Source organism: Perca fluviatilis, chromosome 5 (genome assembly GCF_010015445.1).
Source record: "Perca fluviatilis chromosome 5, GENO_Pfluv_1.0, whole genome shotgun sequence".
Lineage (NCBI taxonomy): Eukaryota > Metazoa > Chordata > Actinopteri > Perciformes > Percidae > Perca > Perca fluviatilis.
In genome coordinates this window covers 31,142,165-31,160,779 of record NC_053116.1, presented here as the reverse complement: position 1 = coordinate 31,160,779, position 18,615 = coordinate 31,142,165, and the positions used below count along the sequence as shown (strand labels likewise).

Below are 18,615 nucleotides of genomic sequence, written 5' to 3'. Positions count from 1 at the left end.
ATAAAAGTGTTTGTGCCTTGATGAATGGCATGAAAGCATTTGATTATTTTACCATGTGTTTATTATTTCTAAATTTGGGTTATTCCAGCAGCAGGAATACATCTGTTAATGTCTGCAAGAGCCCCTCTGTGGACTTGATAGATGGTAGAATTGGGCAGCCCAAACCACTTTGCACCTGTTGATGTCTACATTACTATATCTACATTTGAAGAAAGCCCTTTGTGCTCCCACTAGGTAGTCTCAGAAATCTTAAATCTCCAACTGAAGTAGAAGTACACAAGGAAATTTGAGGGACGAATGATGGCAAACAGAGAAAAAGAGTATCGGAGGGTGGCATTTTACTCAAAATGTTATAACATTTGGTTACACTTTACTTGAAGGTATCTACATAAGAGTGACATGACACTTGTCATAAACCAGTCATAAATGTTTATGACAACGCTTCAGTCAGCGAGTGTCATTTGGATTTTGTCATAACAAGATATGGTCCTAGACAGTTAAAGAAATGGACAAAGCGACGCCGTAGACTTGCAGGAGACTAGTGAAGGCTATTAGAAGCACTTTTCCGGTGAGGGCTGAGCGTTCCTGCGCAGCCTCAAACTGAGCTTGACGACGTAGATGTGACGTGAGCAACCAGTCTTTAAGTTGTAAGTCTTCTGGTAGCTGTGCCAAGAGAAATCTCAATCATTCCCAATCTTGCAGAGACGGAGAGCGTAGGTATATGTTAGGAAATTACATAGGCACAGGCTAATTATTGCTAACTAAAATGCTAGTTAACATTAGTAATTAAACTAAAACAGCTAATGTACAGCTAAGTAAAAACTGCCTGCGAGCTTCTCCTGTACTGTACGGTAATTTGTCTATTATGCGACAGAAAGTCACGTGGTAATGACACAATCGTTACCCTATTTTTACAAAAACGCCTGCTACGGAGCCATAACGCTTCAGATGCAAAGTTATTTGCTGTCAAAGTGACGCCAGAATGAATGGCAGTCAATGGGATGCTAACAGCGGGTGATGGCTAGGTAGCATCAAAATGGCTCCAGAGTAGGCATGCTTTGCGGAGGCTGGCTTACCCCCTTGGTTATGGTTAGAGTTAGGGTTCATGTGTCATGACAGTGTTCATGACAGTGTCATGTCACTCTTTTGTAGATACCTTCAAGTAAACTGTTACCGAATATTTATATGGACACAAATGTACTTTGAGACATGGTTTAACTTAAAATAATTCAGTTTTTGCTACATAAAAGTAAATGTAAAGACAATGTCGGCATTGCTTTTGACATAACATTTTTAATGAACCACTGTGGCTTAACTTGCACAAAATGTGTAAACAAGAACATAGAAATGGTCCCTTGGTTATTTTGGCAAAATATATACTACTTGGTAACCTACTGTTCTTACTTTACAGTAAAAGCAGTGTGTAACGTTTTAATTTAAAACAAATAATGAAATCATTTTCCCAGACTTGGAAAAAAAATAATGGATAGTTTTGTTTGGTCCATGTCCAGGAAACGTTCCTACAAAGATGATGCTTAAAACTACAAACATGGCTGCTGCAAACAGTTTTGGTCATTGCTCTGAATCTGCTCCAGTGCTACGCCACCATGTTCTATCCCGTCCTCTTCTCTGTCCGTCTGCCCTTCAATGGTGCTGATAGTCCTTGCAGCCTGACAACCCTCGTCATTCCTCCCATCTCCCTCCTCCTCCTCCTCCTCATCCTCCTCCTCCTCCTCCTCTTCTCCCATCTCCTCCTCCTCCTCCTCTTCCTCCTCCCCATGTGTTTCCACCTGCTCTTGGCTGTCCTTTGAGCTGTCATCATTCTCTTCGTCATCTCCCCCTGGCCTTTTTTCTTTACTCAGGAACCTTCTTCTTCTTCTTCTTCTTCTCCCGTCCTCCCCTCCATCCTTCTCCACTGCCATGGGCACTCCCGCCACCTGGTCTCCCTCTGCCTCTCCAGTCCCTCCTTCACTTCCTGTCCCGTTCCCTGCCGCGGGACATTTGTGATCTCTGTAATAGCTCTGTCTGGTGAATCCCTTGTTGCAGGCGGAGCATCTGAAGCGGTAGTTATCCGTGTGAGACTGCTGATGCTCGAGCATGTGGGCCCTGCGGCTGAACGCCTTCTGGCAAAGAAGACACTTGTACGGTTTGATACCTGGAGGAAAGAGAAGTTCATGAGAATCAATGTAACAATGCCATTTGTCGTTTTAGATACCAATGAAGGGTTTACCCACTTTCAGTTCATGTCTTTTGTTAAATGTACTGTATGAAGTTTTAGTGATACAAGCAATTCTGAACAACAAGAAACTGGCTTATAGGGGTGGGGGAAAAAAATCGAAAATCATATATGTATAATCATATCATATGTATCGTGACTTTTTTTTGCGACGATTTTTAAAATCGATTCGTTTCCCTAGAATTGATCATTTTTTTATTATTATTAATGAATCGCCTAAATATTTTTTGTTTATACAATACCCCTGACGGCGGTTATGTACTTCTTTACAAATGAAATCAATATCAGACTGACTGACATGTGATGAACATTCTTTTAACAAAACGATTAGTTTTTAGAAATGTCTCATGATATATTGTCTCTAGAAGTGTATTATTCAACTTTAGTTTTTGTTAAAGAAGGAAAAGAAAATCATAATACTCAATACTATCGAATCGCAATACAAATCGAATCGGCACCCATGTATCGTGAAAGAAGCCCTACTGGCTTATGGTTTTTGGATAATTTTATTTAATCACTTGGCCCTGCAAACATATCCTTAAGACTGGCAGTCAAGTCTCAGGTATGTTTTAGAAAACAGCCATTCATAGATCACGTGGGAAAGGATGTTTCATTATTGCTACAACAGAACATTACAAACAATATTCCGTCATCTTTGTTTAAATGAAAAGTGTTATTGCTATCATTCACTCACCAGAATGTGACAGAATGTGGGCCTTGAGTTTGTCTGGTCTGTTGAATTCTTTGGTGCAGCCTACATGTGTCCTGATGACAAAAACAGAAAGCATTACAGATAGCATTGCATTAAACAACTCGTGAGGAAAGTAAGACAGTCTGAAAGGAAAGAATCAAAAGACAAGAAAGGGACAGAAAAGCACAAGTGAGGAGGAAAAGGAAAATAAAGCTAGTAGTAAGACAAGTTGAAAAAGGCTTGAATGATCAAGTAAAATAAAAAGAATCAAGTAGGGAAGGAAGGAAGAATGATTTAAATAGGCTAATATGGCTTTTCCATTTGAGAGCCTCACCTAAAGGGACACTTGTATTTCTTGAAGGGTTCATGGATGAGCATGTGTCGCTTCACTTTGTCCTTCCTGTTGAACGTCGCTTCACAGAGGGAACATTTGTACGGCTTTTCACCTGGAAAATGGAATCAGCATCAAACTCACACCTTTGTCATTAATGTGCAGTTCTCACTTTGATTATGTGACAGACAAGTAGGGGTGAACGTAACTGTGTAAGTATAACTAAATCTTTGCCCTGGCAAAATTCTTCCAATTGCATAGCCTACCAATAGCCTGACAAGCCAGACCCACATCAAGATGTTGGGTCTGGGAACTCACCATTGACAGGGCTCAATCCGAGGGGCGGGATAAATGGTTGTCTTTCAAATTCTCTCTGCATGCAATGGGATAGCGCTACAACCAGGCAGAGCAACGAAGAAGGTAGCAGAGCTAGTTGATAGATTAAACTTTTGCCGTATCCGGTCAGCAAAACTCCGAACACATCTTCCTTTTTTAAGAATGATTTCAGTGCAGTTCTTTTCTCAAAGAAAAGCTTAACTCCGCAAGTCTTCCAGAAGACCGCTGTTCCCAGCAGCAGCAGCCATAAGCCCACCCACCGACTCTATACACGATGTGATTGGCCTGACCAGTTTGGTTTTTCCAGCTCGCAAGTCAACAGAGTGCCTAGACCCCCTGGCTGCAAATTAAGGATCTAGATTTCTAGGCTAGCCATTTTAGCCAGAGATACATCAACATCAACTTGTTCAATCAGTAGTTTACCCAGACATGGTTAAGGATTTATTCTAACAATAGGTTCTGTCGCTTTCTGGTGTGATAGGAATAAAGACTAATAAACTGGATTGTTAACCTGAGAAGTGACAGCCAACAAAGTGGCTAAGCAGACATTAAAAATAGTGCTACCTAAAGAAACTCAAACATCATAGAGCATTCCCAGCAATGAGACAGGAAAAATATCAACACATCAGCCCTTGACTTAGTTAGGCAACACAATGCACAATTGTCTAGTGCACCGGATCTCAACAGCCACACACACCCTCGAACAGTGTAAACAGCTGTTTCACGCCTCCCCCCATGCTGATTTTGAGTGAGTTTTGTGAATAATCTGATTAATACATGTAAACAAATAATGCTTTGCTTTAATGGCAGTTTAGTTTTAGCACCTAGTACCTAGCCTTGTCCAATGTGCTTCAGGCTCTGTGGACTTGTGATGCGTTTGTGACTTTTTCTCTCGACCTCTGTGTTCAAGGGCCTCCGGATTTACAAGTGAAGCTCTGAATATAACACATGAAATGTACCAAACTCACACAGTAATGTAAAAAATAAAATTCCCCAGTCTAGAATATGCGATTTCATTATTTTCTCCCCAACCATCTGGCGACCCCCAGGTTGAGAACCACTGGTCGAGTGGCTTGGCTTAAAGTCTTCTTACTATAAAAATAAATAAAAATAGTAAATGTCAGACGGACAAGAAGACTGCTTTGTGGAAGTCTTTCAGACCTGAGTGAATACGTGTGTGCAGTTTGAGGTAGTGCTCTGTCTTGAAGGCTTTCTTGCAGATCTGACACTTGAACCTCCCTCCAACGCCATGAGTGGGGAGGTGGCGTCTGAAGTACCTTTCACACGGGAAAACCTGATGGCCAGCAAGAGAACAGATCAGACACTCAGGCACCGAGGTCTTAAAAATGTGACATGAAAAACAAAAGCCCTGAACGTCTCAAACCTCAACTAGTGAACTGTGCATTTTAAGGCAAAGATATAATGCATGGTAGACTTATCAAAATCAGAATCAGAATCGGAAAAGGTTGTACTGCCACAATAAGTACAATTGTGTTTTGTGGAATTTGCCTTGGTGAAAGGTGCATACATAAACAAACAAACATACTAAACATGAATATGAAATAAACAATAAATACAGAAACTGTCGCATAAGAAAAAAAATAGGCTGAATGGTGCACAATTTGCAAAGAATATATAGTATGTGCAATGGGCAGATCTAAAGTCAAGGAGGAAGGTTAATGCTAATTGTAGTGACTTTGTATGGGGGGGGGGTTACATGCACACCAATATCATACTATTATTCCGAATATGACAATAATCCAAATTTGATACAGGTCATGTAAACAGCATATTCCGGTTGGATATTTATAATAGGGCCTTTTTCCAAACATAGCATTTTCCGAGACGTGGGATATTCTGGTATTATTCAGGTTTTAGAGGCATTCTTTGGACATGTATACAGCACATTCGGAATATGCGTCTCAATCGTGGTTTTTACCGCAGTTTACACCCAGTTTACGGCGTCTTGCCCTTTTTACGGCTTATGGTCAGCTTTGTGCGTTGCTATGGTTGCTGTACACAAACCAACCAGCCAACGGTTTGCAAGGCTGCAGACCCGATAAGAAGGAGAAACACAGCAACTTTTAAACATTACCAAAGACTCGGATATCAACAGGTTTTTGGATATGCGCACACATAGCTACGCCAACCTTTTCAAGAAGCTGGTTAAGGGAATGAAAGAGGGACGCTGTGTTGTGTTCGCACGGTCCAACAAGTCCGCCACCGGTGGAAAACTGTGAAAGAATCGTATTTTGCACAGCTACATATATTATTGGAATATTAGTGGAATATTCACTTTCATTAGCCATGTAAACAACTTAGTCGGAATATAGTCTTTTTCGGAATAAGTGCCAAAACCTGGGATATTATGTGCATGTAAACATAGTCAGTGTCAGTGGGGGTCCGGGGCTGTGTTGGTGAGGCTGACTGAGGGCAGAGGGACTACTGTATGACTACTGTAACTTCTAGAGTCCAAATATCATTACAATAATAGCTAACCATGCTGGCTCTTCACATGAGGACAGCCTAACAGATTCCAAAGGTGTATAGTTTGAATGTGTACACAGCAGTGTGTACAGTATGCTACCTTTTGACAGTGTGGGCAGGGAAAGTTGTGCGTGGCAGTCAGCAGATGTTGTTCCAATGCCTCTTGGGTAGAATATCGGCTTTGACACTTCACACACCTGAGGTGAAACACAAGAACAAAAAAAGTCACGTTTTTGTTAAAATAACGTACCACCCAACTACAGTAACATACCACTTGTCTCCTCTTCTTCAAGAGCTTCATCTATGAGAGAGACTTTCTCTCACCTGCCCCAACTCAAAGACGCTGAGGCCATTTCAGCTGACTTTGGGATGCCAGCGTTCTGCTATAATTATGATGCAATCAATGCAGAAGTAAGAGTGACTGAGCTGACCTGTAGATGGTGGTTTCCTTGTGTGTGCTCTGCTGTGGGCAGAAGCAGTGGGAGTACTGGTGGACTCCCAGTTCAAACAGTGATGGGAACACCTTGTTGCAGAGGTGGCAGCGGTAGGTCAGCTGCTCCTGATGCGTCCTGATATGCTCCAGGAACTGATCCAACTTCTGGAAGGTCTGGGAGCAGGACTTCAACACACACTTGTAAACCTGGGAAGTAAACATGGTTAATTAATCTTGTCATGTAAGAAATAAATAAAAAAATAAAAAAAACATCCAGTGTTTTTTTGGTAACACTTTACTTGAAGGTATCTACATAAGAGTGACATGACACTGTCATGACACATGAACTCCCCAACCCTAAATTGTTATGACGAAAACCGAATGACACTTAATGACAGAAGCGTTATGTAATGTTTATGACACGTTCATGACAGTGTCATGTCACTCTTATGTAGATACCTTCAAGTGAAGTGTAACCGTTTTTTCAATGTTTTATCCATTTAATCCAAACCACGTATACATTATTACTGCCCACCATTTTCTAATGCATACCCTTACTTATGTATTTTTGCATGAGTGCTTCCCACCTTCTAGGTAGTACAGCTTTTACTTTTATTACAAATAGGAATGAATAAAAACATGCAGAGACTGAAAACGTCTTTGAAAGGTAATACATGTTTAGGGGGTGTTGAAATGAATCACTGCATCGATGCAACGCAATGCGGACCTGGATGATTGTGCGTCGATGCAGTGACAGACCATAATCGATTATTGCCTACTGATGTTACTTGTTGATTTCACAGTGGCTGCGTTTTTTGTTATTGCCTTTTGCCTGTTGTCTGCTGTGTTCGGACTCCGCTACATTCAGGAAGTGTCTTTTTTAAGAGCAGATACAATAAAAAGGGGAGTTCGTATATATATATCTGACGGTTTGAATTTGTTGATGAAAACCATGTGTAGCAATATATAATAATATTGAGGAGGTGACGCATCGTGATGCATTGTGATATCGAAACGATTCGAATCGTTGACAGGATAATCGAAAACCCGAATCCAAACGTGAGACCAGTGAAGATTCACACCACTGTACTGTACACGATCATACTTGATATTTCTTGTCAAAACTACTTTAAAAGGTCCCATGGCATGAAAATTTCACTTTATGAGGTTTTTTAACGTTAATATGCGTTCCCCCCAGCCTGCCTATGGTCCCCCAGTGGCTAGAAATGGCGATAGGTGTAAACCGAGCCCTGGGTATCCTGCTCTGCCTTTGAGAAAATGAAAGCTCAGATAGGCCGATCTGGAATCTTGCCTTTATGACATCATAAGGAGCAAGGTTACCTCCTTTTTCTCTGCTTTGCCCGCCCAGAGAATTTGGCCAACCCATGAGAGAGAGACATCATGGCTTTCAAACGAGCAAAATGGCAGTTGGTCAAGGCCACACCCCCACCCTCCACCTTGCCCCCCCCCCCCCTCTCTCCTCCTCAATATCTACAGACACAGAAATGGCACATACTAAGGAAAGCTCATTGTGGGACTGGCTCTAGTGGCTGTAATTTTGCACCATGGCTGAATTTTGGGAAAGAGACTTCAGATACAGTATTAGGGGACCACTAAGGTCTATATAAAAGCATCCAAAGAGCACCATGTCATGGGACCTTTAAAATGTCTGCTAATGTTGGGAGAGGCCAGGAGCTCTTCTGTCAGATAATCAATTCCATGAGACAAAAAGTAAGCAAACATGGACTCTGTACTCACCTGCTCCCCTTTGTGCTGGGTCATGTGAGACTTGAGCTGGAAGTAGGTCTTAAACTTGCTGGCGCAGAACTGGCACTGGTAGGAGCTGTCTATTACAACTATCTGTTGGCTCGGAGCTTGGCACTGTTGGTCCTGGTTGGACTGTAGCTGAGGGAGCCCATTCTGCTCGGCTTCCCCTCGGCTGCCCTCCGGATCAGCCTCAGGCGCGCTCTCCTCCAATTCTCCTGGAGCTTCTGGAATCAAGCATTGGATTCACAAACAACTTTAAAGCAAATGTGTATTTCAGTATGTGTGTCAAACTGTGCCATTCATCGGATAATGATTTTGAGGGAAATCAATGAATATCATTCAGTTCAAGAAAATGTATAAGACAAAAAAAATTAGACAATTAAAGTTGCCAGATACATTTATTTTCTTTATTGTTATCATTATTATTATTTTCTTTTTTTCTTTTCGTTTTTGGTCTTCTCTCTCTCTCTCTCTTTCCTATGTCAAATTAACTGTTAACTGCCCGACAGTCTATCTATTTCTGTTTGTTGTATTATCTGAGGAAGGGCCTGGGAAAATAAGATTACGATCATGGATATGTGATGTTAAATAGCAAATAATTTTTGCGGTTCAATTATAAAATGTGTCTGTGTCCATGAGCGAATCTGTGAAGTGAAGTATTTACTGTAAAGGCTGGAGATGTAAATCTGATGAAGGATCAGTAGCGCTTATTACTATGTAGGACAAAAGTGAAAGTAACCTGCAACTCAATAAAATACAGATGTTTTTTTCAGCATAGGTGTTAGTCTCACATTGCCAGACCTTCTTCCACAGCGGTCTGGCTAGTCCACACATCATTCCGGGATGGGAGAAAAACATGCTCTGGTTTATTGCCATTTCTTTAAAACCAATCACACTTGTAACTGGTGCACTTGGACACAATAACGGGGCTGCAGCAAAATAGCCTCGGGAAGGAACTTGTTTTGGTGGAACATGTGTACGTTTAAAGGTTGTTTTAGTCGTGTAACAGAAAACTCAGATTGGACAGATAGTCTAGCTAGCTGTCTCAATTTACCCTGCAGAGATCTGAGGAGCAGTTAACCATAGTCCTCATAAATAGAGCGCAACAGCACAAAGAAGGTAAGGTAACCGACATCCATCTCAAAATTAGGGACATCTAGCAGAATGGGAGCAATCCCGGAAGTGGAATGTCGTGGATATAGACTAAGGTGTACCTAATGAACAGGCAACCAAGTCTATGTGTTCATTAATCTAATTTACATACAATGCACGATTATTGGAATGTATCAGTAGGATGTAAACAGATATTACCTGTTTGAACTCCATCTTCTGTTTGTGTTTGACAGTTCTGCTGCTGTGACCCCTCCTCCTCTGGTTCACCCTGCTGCTGCTGTTGCTGCTGCTCCCCGCCTCCCTCCACCTCATTGGATGACAGTGGTACCACCTTTACTGTGATTGGTAATCTGGACACTGTGCTGGCCACGCCCATAGGCCACACCTTTAAGATAAAGAAAGTTATTATTTTGACTGTGTTGTTGGCACTGTGCTGCATTCACATCTTATTGGAATAATCAAAGGATGTGCTTTACGATACATTTTACCGGCATTGGTTAATTTACTATTATTACGCTACACCCTTCCCCCAAACAGTCATTGTCATTGTCCAATCATAGCTAAGCAACTGTAACTAGACAGAGCAGGTCTGTCAACCTTTTGGATTTTACCATGTGTACATACAGTTTACGGAGAGTTTGGAGCGTGGTCTTTACAAGAGCAAAATACCATTGCAAAAGTTAAACGTTGTGTTTCTGTGCCTTTAAAGCCTCTGAACACCCACAGGTGTTTGGAGTTATTCTGGCTGATTAGACCTCTGCTCAGATTGGAATTTATTATGTTTCATCTACCAATAAGAATGATAAAGGTGTTATTTGTTCTGTCCTAACAGGTGTAACAAAGCTAACAGGAGCCTCAGGAAGATGGCAATCAGTCTATACACACCCATACAGTCCTGGGAAGAGGGCTAATCAGCCAGAATAACTGAAAACAACTGTGTGGGTGTCCAGGGCCTTTAGTTAATGTAAGCTTAAAACGATAGCATGTTTGGCTAACTGGCTTACTACCTACAGTAGTAACCCAGTACTACTTTTAAAGCCATGGAGCATGTCATACTCTGTGGGGTTAAAGACATTTTGACTTGTCATAGTAGGAAAAGCACAGCTGAAATTGATAACCTTAATGATGGCTCAATTCCATTAAGTGTCCCAGTAAGCTATTTCAGTGAGTCAGCATGTACAATAGCAGGGCCTCTCCTAAGTGGAATGCAGCCATCATTAATGGTTTTGAATACACCTGTGCTTTTCCTACCTTGACATGTCAACATGTCTGCCGTGAAAAAGGTCTATTCTCGAAAGCATTTTCACTCTAGTATTTTCCCCCTGTGAGGTCCAAGATGCCACTGTATCAGAGTTTAGACTAATGTAGCTGCTCTGTCCTCCTCATTGTCTGATTTGGAGTTTACACTCCAGCATCCCCCATGCAAAATGTTACGTTCACCAAACACATTGGCTAGTCCTCATCCTGAATACCTTTTCTCTTGAAAAGTAAAACAAACAGTAGCTTCCAAGCATCCAAACAGGGTTTATCTGATCTTACATGTTTTCCTTATCATACAATAGTAGGACTAATTAGTTCTAAACTGCAATACAAGACCAATGCTGTTTCTTTATTTACATGACTTCTACATGGATGCTTACTTTTTGCCTTGGACATGCAGCTTTAACCACAGTTTTCTTTAGCATGATAGCATGTATCAATTGCATCAATTGCATATTGGTGACCCTTTTACACGGCTCTCCTTTTAAATGAGTCAGCTTGAAACATACAGTGGGTCAGTGGGAAACTGGGTTTTACATTAACTCATGGAGCTAACGCTAACGTCAGCTTAATTAGTGAACAATAGCTACATCGGATAAATTCTGCTGGTGACTGTTGTCATTTCAGTCTGCAAAATAAAGGGCCACTGGCTAGAAATGAGAAGCCTGCTTTTGTCCACCTCTGCCTGAAATCAAGCACTTGTTTCAAAAATGGTTAGGAATTCCGCAAGGTAAATCTGTCACTTATTGTAAACTGCATATGTGCTGTGACAAGAGCGAAAAGCTTGACAGGCGTAGCATCAGATATTAAGGGGGGCAGGGCTTAGCGAACGGTCAATTAGAAAATATTTGGGCTAGCGTTTTTTGTAAGAATTTGGATGCTTAATTTTTCCAGACTTTTATGCATATGATATCAACCCCATTGTGGTGACTAGTGAGGATGTTTTTCTGTGGGGAGTAAACACTTTTGAAAAGAAGTATGGATTTATCACAAACTATTCAGAACCTTGTGTGTCTGCATGTGTTTCTTCACGTTGGACTTTTGGGCAAAAGCTCGACCACAGACGATGCACTGAAATGGTTTCTCTCCTGTGTGACTGTAGAAAGAAAAAGGTTAGAGGCCATTACTAGAAAGTTGAAGTTGAGTCAATTTCTTCTGGGTTAAAGTATATTTTTAGATGGGGGACAGTCTACCATGCTGGCCAGTAACTCACCTTCGAATGTGCTGCTGAAGATCAAAGTTTTTCGAGAAGATTTTGTCACAGAAATTACACTTCAGCTTTGGAACTTTCCCCTTCAGCTGCTCTGCTAAGGAGTAGAAATTAAGTGCATGAATATTTATCCTACGGTCATCATCGTACATTTCATATCCTTGGTCATTATGTGCTGTTTCATTAAAGGAGAAATGAAAAAAAATTGACCTAGGGGTTAATAACACATGTGTACCCAGTCGACCGTTCTCTGGGATATGTTTTCATACAAAAAGATAGTTTATAAAGACCGTGCAACCAGTAACCAGTAACAGCTCAAGCACGGCGTTTGTCGTTCGACTGATCGTGACTGTTTTCCCAAGATGGCGCCTGTCTGTATACGTGAACGGTACTGTCTTTATAAACTATCTTTTTGATAAACTGTCTGTACACTTACAAAGTTCTCAATGCTTCGGTTTACATGTAGGGACCCTCATTATGCTACCGTGGAAGTGTGGTGCTATTTTGAGCCTTGTTAGTGGTTTAGAAATAGCGATTTCTTTTTACTTTACCCGTGCCCCGACGAATAGCGTTATAAGCTAATTAGCGGTTTGTGCTAAAACTGGTCACATTCGATTAGCATGAAAACATATCCCAGAGAACGGTCGACTCGGTACAAATGTGTTATTAACCCCTATGTTCGTTTTTTTTCTTTAATTATTAACTGCAGCCTATACGTTTTATAACTGACTTTGAATGGATTTAACAGTAGTAGTATGTAGGAATAACATTTTTTTCCAGTGGTGGAAGCTGTTACAGTGGCAGTAGTAGTATTAGAACTTTAAATTGAGATGTGTAGTGTCTTTAATCTAAATGTTGGTCCAGAGAACTTTCCTTCATGTGGTTGTTTTTTCATTCGGTATAAAGTTAGTCAAATTTGTGAAACAGCGCAGAATATCACCTATGAATGGTGCGAAAAAAGTAAAACTTGCAATGTCCCTTGATGTTTTTCCCTCACATACCTGCGGCTCCATCAGAGCTTTTTTTGCTACTCCTTGATCGTTTGGGAATGATAACCTTTTCAAAGTCGCCCAGCTCTGTCAGGTTGGTGGTGATGCTGCAGGTCTTTGTTTTGGTGCACTGCTTCCCGGGGCTGTAGACAGGAGGGGTGTTGAATGACTGGCTCTCCACACACTGACTGGGCACCTGAGGGAGACACACGGGCTCAGTGCTTTGTCTTAGACTGCTTTTCAGTTTCGGACTTCTGTGCGTACAAGTACACGCCTTATCTGATCAAGATATATATATATATTTTTTTAAATCATTTAATTTGAAGTTTTCTTTAAAGCCATATTGCGTAGTTTCTGTCTCCCCCAATGAGGTATTCTAAGTAATGACAACAACACTGTCGCTGCATCCACGTGCTGCAAGCCTTCGGTGATCGAAAACATGATGGACTCTTCAGAAGAGGTAATTACCTTCCCTCATGCTTCTGCACGTGAAAGTCGCCGGACGCCACCATTTTCTAAACATAGCCATGCTGAGATATACAGAGAGAGTTTGGTTGAGCTGATAGGCTTTATTATCTTTTGTATTAGTCTATATCCACAACGTAAATTCTGCCGGATGTCACTCTTTTCGACCAGATGTCCGTTACCTTCCGCTTTCTTTGTGTTGGCATTTTAAACTCTGGTGGATTTCTGAGGACTATGGTTAACTGCTCCTCAGATCTCTGCAGGGTAAATCCAGACAGCTAGCTAGACTATCTGAGTTTTCTGTTGCACGACTAAAACAACCTTTTGAACGTACACGTTCCACCAAAACAAGTGGCTATTTTGCAGCGGCACCGTGGCTCCGTCCGGCGCTTAGCACCGCCCAAGACGATTGTGATTGGTTTAAAGAAATGCCAATGAACCAGAGCACGTTTTTCTCCCATATCGGAATGTTGTGTTGACTAGCCAGACCCTCCTCCGCAGCGGAGACTAGTATTGCATCAACTCATTTGGCAATGGCTTGAATGTAACGGATGTCCATTAATATCAAATAGTGGCGCACTATAGCTTTAATATTTTTACTTCAGCCATTACGGACAGAAATTGTTTCAGTGTTTTTTTACGTGCAATACCTGTCTATATTTAAATGGTGCATAGCATATGTAATACTGAGACGGTAACCAAACAGGCAGCTTTACTCACTTGTACAGAATGGAAAGGGTGCAGACCCAACATGTGGATCTCTGCACCACCACCCCCAGCCATATGGGGCAGTGTGCTGTACACCTGGACTACTGAGTTGCTGTGGCTCACTGGGACCTGTGAGGAGAGCGGCTGCTGGGTGGGCTGTCCAGCTGGCAGAGGGTGGGCCGGTGTCTGGTCAGAGGGCAGTGGGTGGGAGGACTGCTGATGCTGCTGATGCTGATGCTGGTGCTGGTGCTGGTGCTGGTGTTGCTGTTGCTGTTGGTGCTGCTGTTGGTGCTGCTGCTGCTGTTGCTGTTGCTGTTGCTGTTGCTGTTGCTGTTGCTGTTGCTGTTGCTGCTGTTGCTGCTGTTGCTGCTGCTGCTGCTGCTGCTGCTGTTGGTGATGGTGATGATGATGATGGTGGTGGTGGTGATGATGCTGCAGGTAAGATACACCAGCTGTGTGCATGCTCAGGTTACTCTGCAAAAGGTAGCAGATTGATTCGTTAGCAAAAAATGTTTTTGCTGCCTCACAGTAAGAAGGTTCTGGTTCGTCCCAGCCCTTTCTGTGTGGAGTTTGCATGTTCTCCTCGTGCTTGCGTGGGTTTCCTCCGGGTGCCCGGTTTCTTTCCACCATGCAACTAGGACTACAGTTGAAAATTAGCCAACTGGCTAACACTGGTGCAATTACAGAAATGTTGATTAATGTGCATTGTCCTAATCAAATCTAATAATATATATATATATAATATATATATATATATTGTACGCTCAGAATGACTCAAAATTAGGGCTGCACAATATATCTTTTTTTTATCGTCATTGCGATATCACCTGGCACAATAATCACACTGTGAAAGGCTGCAACATATCGCAAAAGACACTCTTATGTGTTAGTCGAAAGAAAATATCACTAGAAAACTGCACTTTAAAATGTAACGGTCAGTCTTTTTTTGGTGGTGTCTTTTATATTCAATTTAAGTTTCAATTTGTTCAATAAAAGAATGTTGGAAGAAAACATTTGTTTTAAATTCAACAAGCAATTATTTGTATTTTAGCAGAATACTGAAAGCAGCAGAAAGGCAGAACTGTTCTGTTTATTTCTTGTTTTAAAGCAATATTCAACAACGTTATTGGATATTTTTTCTCATATTGTGCAGCCCTACTCAAAACAGAAATTTTTTAGATCTCCGAATCATCTCACACTTTTGGTGGCTTTAAATAGAAAGCACGATACACAGTGACTGGCAAGGATGTGATGCTTCGTACACAAGGCACACAAAAGTGACAGGAGGCCAAACATTCAGCTGTGTTACCTGTATAGGCGTCTGCATCGTGGCCATAGGCTGGTCGATGGAGCTGAAGGCTGAGATAGCCGACATGAGGACATCGTCACTGACCAGCACGTTGCCTTGGACCAGAGTGTGTGTCAAAGGGGAGGGAGGGACTGTGATGTAAGTGGATACCTTATGTATAAGTGGGGAGTAATACACAATACATAATATGAGTAATATAAACAAACACAAGTGAGAAAGCATGCACAATTGTGTAAAAATGTATCACTTTTAACTCCTTTGCTTAATACCGTCATCACAATGGGAAATAATAAACATTTGTCTAAGTATCAGAAGACAAAATGAATGTTAGTGCATGTTTTCATCTTTATATGTAGAAATTCTAGTATTTTCTTTTTCTCTCTTCGTAGTCCCACTCTCACTGTTCCTCTTTTACAAAAATTCAAATAACATTCTATTCTAAAAACATCTTTATTCTGTTTGTTATATTTACAGTTTCCCTTTTTGTATTCTACTGCTCCTTTGTCCTCACATACACATTCATGGACTTATTATTTGAACATCAGTCACTTCCTTCTTTCTGCCATCTAGATTTACAAGCCTCCATGGTATATTTGTAGTCTTTTTTACAACCGTTATATACTGGTTGTTACAGATGAAAACAACTAAATATGGAACAAACACTTTATCATTCACCCCATAAAAACACCCTAACTAACTTCACCTGTCTGTTGGCAGGAGTCTGTGGTGAAGAGCTTATCGAGGGGACCGGTGTGTAGCCATTGGTGGAGGCCAAGGACACTGTGGACAGGGAGGGGACGCTAGATGCGCACTGCTCCCTCTTGTGTGTCATGAAGGCTGGAAGAGAATTGAACTGTTTCTTACACTTCCCACACAGGAACACATCCTCGTCGTCTGTAGGAAGGACAAACATAAGAGGTTTCAAGCACCTACAGGGCTGTATACTGCAGTAAATGTTCATTTATTAATAAAACTAATAAAAAGAGCACTTTGTCCATACAGGATGTGCTTATGGCGCATTTTACATTTCAATCAGTAGCAAACAAGGTCATTATCGTGAGCAGGGGGGGAAAAAAAAGCCTCCATGACTGAATCATCAAAGAAGGGCAGTACGGACACAAAACAGCAAGTCCAGAGAACACAAGCGCACAGTCACAGGCTACTGGCAACACTTGATGTTCAGCACTTGCTGTTGCCCTGGCCTCATGTTGCAAAAATTATCAATCATGAAAATGATTAAATCTTTCATAGCCAGGGTTCAACACAACTTAACATTTAGCCCAAGTGGAACACTGCATCAGACCCCCACTACACTGAAACTTTCCAACAGTGAGCCCACATGGCGACTGGCCAGTGTTACTCTCAGACTGGGCCTGACCAGACCTGACGGTTCCAGGCCCTGCAACCAGGCTCTCGCCTGTTACCTCCCTCTTACTGACATGGCTCCTGGAGGGGACCTTGATCTTCACAGAGGTCTTTGAATCACCCGCTAATCTTGCAACTCAGTTTGCCTTGTGAGATCCTACATGGACCTGATACACAGCTCCAACGGTCGCATGGAGACACAAACCCTTTCACCACAAGAGGTGGCAATTACAAAGGGATTGTCCTAATTTTGTGTAGTAAAACAGCTATGCATTTTTTTATATGGCACAAGCACAAGTTGCAATGCCGTAACATCAGGGAGATACAAGTAAATACTGCTAATTTCACAAACCAAATGTCACATATTTAATGAGTGGGGCTATTGTTGAAGCCATATTGAAGTTATATTTTTGAATTAAGCTGATATTGTGTTATATATATATATATAAAGACACTATTCCTATATCTATGTATAAATAAGCCAATTACAAATAACAGAGGGTCACTGGCTTCATAATGGTGGCTTTCTGTTTTTGTGGTACTCTTCTGACCGTAGGCTTTTTATTATTTCTGTTTGTTTGGATATCACTCAGCTGGTATTTACTGTATTTGTTGTATATACCCATAGACTGGATAGCGGACGTCCCAGAGACATTCTGGTTGTTTGGGTCAGGAACTCCACCTTGGCCATCCAGCAGAGACTGGACCGCCAACACTGTCTGGTTGTCCATGCCTTAAGAGGAAGAAGAGAAGGGTGGAAAAACATGTAATAAGTCACATTCTGTAAAGCTTTATTGTATTTCGGGCACTCAATGGCTGTATGTTTCACTAAGATCTGAAAGTATGAATGTTAAAGGATCTAGGTAGTAAGCTGAAAGGGAAGTGTGTCTGGCCCTGAAGATGGAAGGGAAACTGTGTTTTCTTCAAATACATTTTAAAAGAAACACTCACAGTCTGGTAAACCTTCAGATGAAAAATTAAAAAAATGGTGCATGCTTTAAGGCAAGGCATCAGCAGCTTTATATCGTGGTATATTCAGCTCTTCAGCTCTACTTGCCCTATATTGATCTTATAATTTTTTGGGGGGGGAAGAATGAACACAAATCAAATGATTGATACCTCAGGAAACTAATATACACAAGGGTCGCTGTAAATTGACTACCGACTAAGACAGACACAGTATTCGCACTTAGAGTACTATAGCAACAATTCAGTCTGCTGCAAAAATGTCAAATGCAGTCTGAACAGGAAAATGGAAGCACATAATGTCATTGCCTGACTGCAATATGATGAGAAAGACTGACAGTCGTAAGCTGTCTATAAGGTCTGAACAATAATCCATCTGTTTGTTTACAGTCATAGTCACTCTTCCCTGTATGGGATATTATAAGAAAAATAGCCGAATTTCCATCGTTTTAGAGTTTTCTGCACATCAAATGGTCCTAGTATATTGACATTGTTTAAAATACACATTCACGTTTTATTCTATTTGCAATTACGTGGTTATTAACACATAATTCCTACCTTCAAGCACTTCAAATATTGCTTGCGCCATCTTGTAGCTCCTCTGTTGCGCAATAGGCGCTCGACTCGCCGGGGCTGCCTGTTGAGGTACGCTCCCCTCAACTCAGGAAGGTACAAGAAAAACCTTAAAACCTAGAATTTGGAGACAAACATTACCTTATTAATGTTCACAATAAGACTGACGGGGGGGGTGTAAACATTTTACATGGACTGGAAGTACAGTTTGTTTGTTTGTCTGAAGCCATCAAAGCATTACGGTTGAGGTTTTTCGTTGCTCCAAACATAATTTTCCCACTTGACACAAAATGAAACATAGGACGTGACGCACTTGAGTTTCGAGTAAAGCAATGTCACGCCCAGTAGTTTTCATGGGGAACAATTTGATATGAAG

At 41.3% G+C, this 18,615-nt stretch overlaps 1 protein-coding gene across 3 annotated transcripts; it reads right to left on the bottom strand.

Annotated features, from left to right (window-relative positions):
• Nucleotides 1-1,273: 1,273 nt before the first annotated feature.
• Nucleotides 1,274-18,510, bottom strand: znf341 (zinc finger protein 341). 3 transcript variants are annotated; one of them, XM_039801827.1, is made up of 16 exons: nucleotides 18,225-18,510; nucleotides 17,305-17,433; nucleotides 16,039-16,229; nucleotides 15,336-15,485; nucleotides 14,039-14,500; nucleotides 12,866-13,049; nucleotides 11,868-11,961; nucleotides 11,660-11,750; nucleotides 9,593-9,779; nucleotides 8,273-8,505; nucleotides 6,513-6,721; nucleotides 6,182-6,278; nucleotides 4,756-4,888; nucleotides 3,262-3,373; nucleotides 2,931-3,001; nucleotides 1,274-2,155 (listed from the first exon to the last, which is right to left on the bottom strand). In XM_039801827.1, the coding sequence occupies exons 1-16, from the start codon at nucleotides 18,253-18,255 to the stop codon at nucleotides 1,542-1,544; spliced, it is 2,988 nt and encodes a 995-aa protein (XP_039657761.1). In that variant the 5' UTR covers nucleotides 18,256-18,510; the 3' UTR covers nucleotides 1,274-1,541. The 3 variants fall into 3 exon arrangements, with proteins under 3 accessions (XP_039657761.1, XP_039657762.1, XP_039657763.1); XM_039801828.1 differs by having other exon boundaries at nucleotides 11,868-11,958; XM_039801829.1 differs by having other exon boundaries at nucleotides 17,323-17,433.
• Nucleotides 18,511-18,615: the final 105 nt, after the last annotated feature.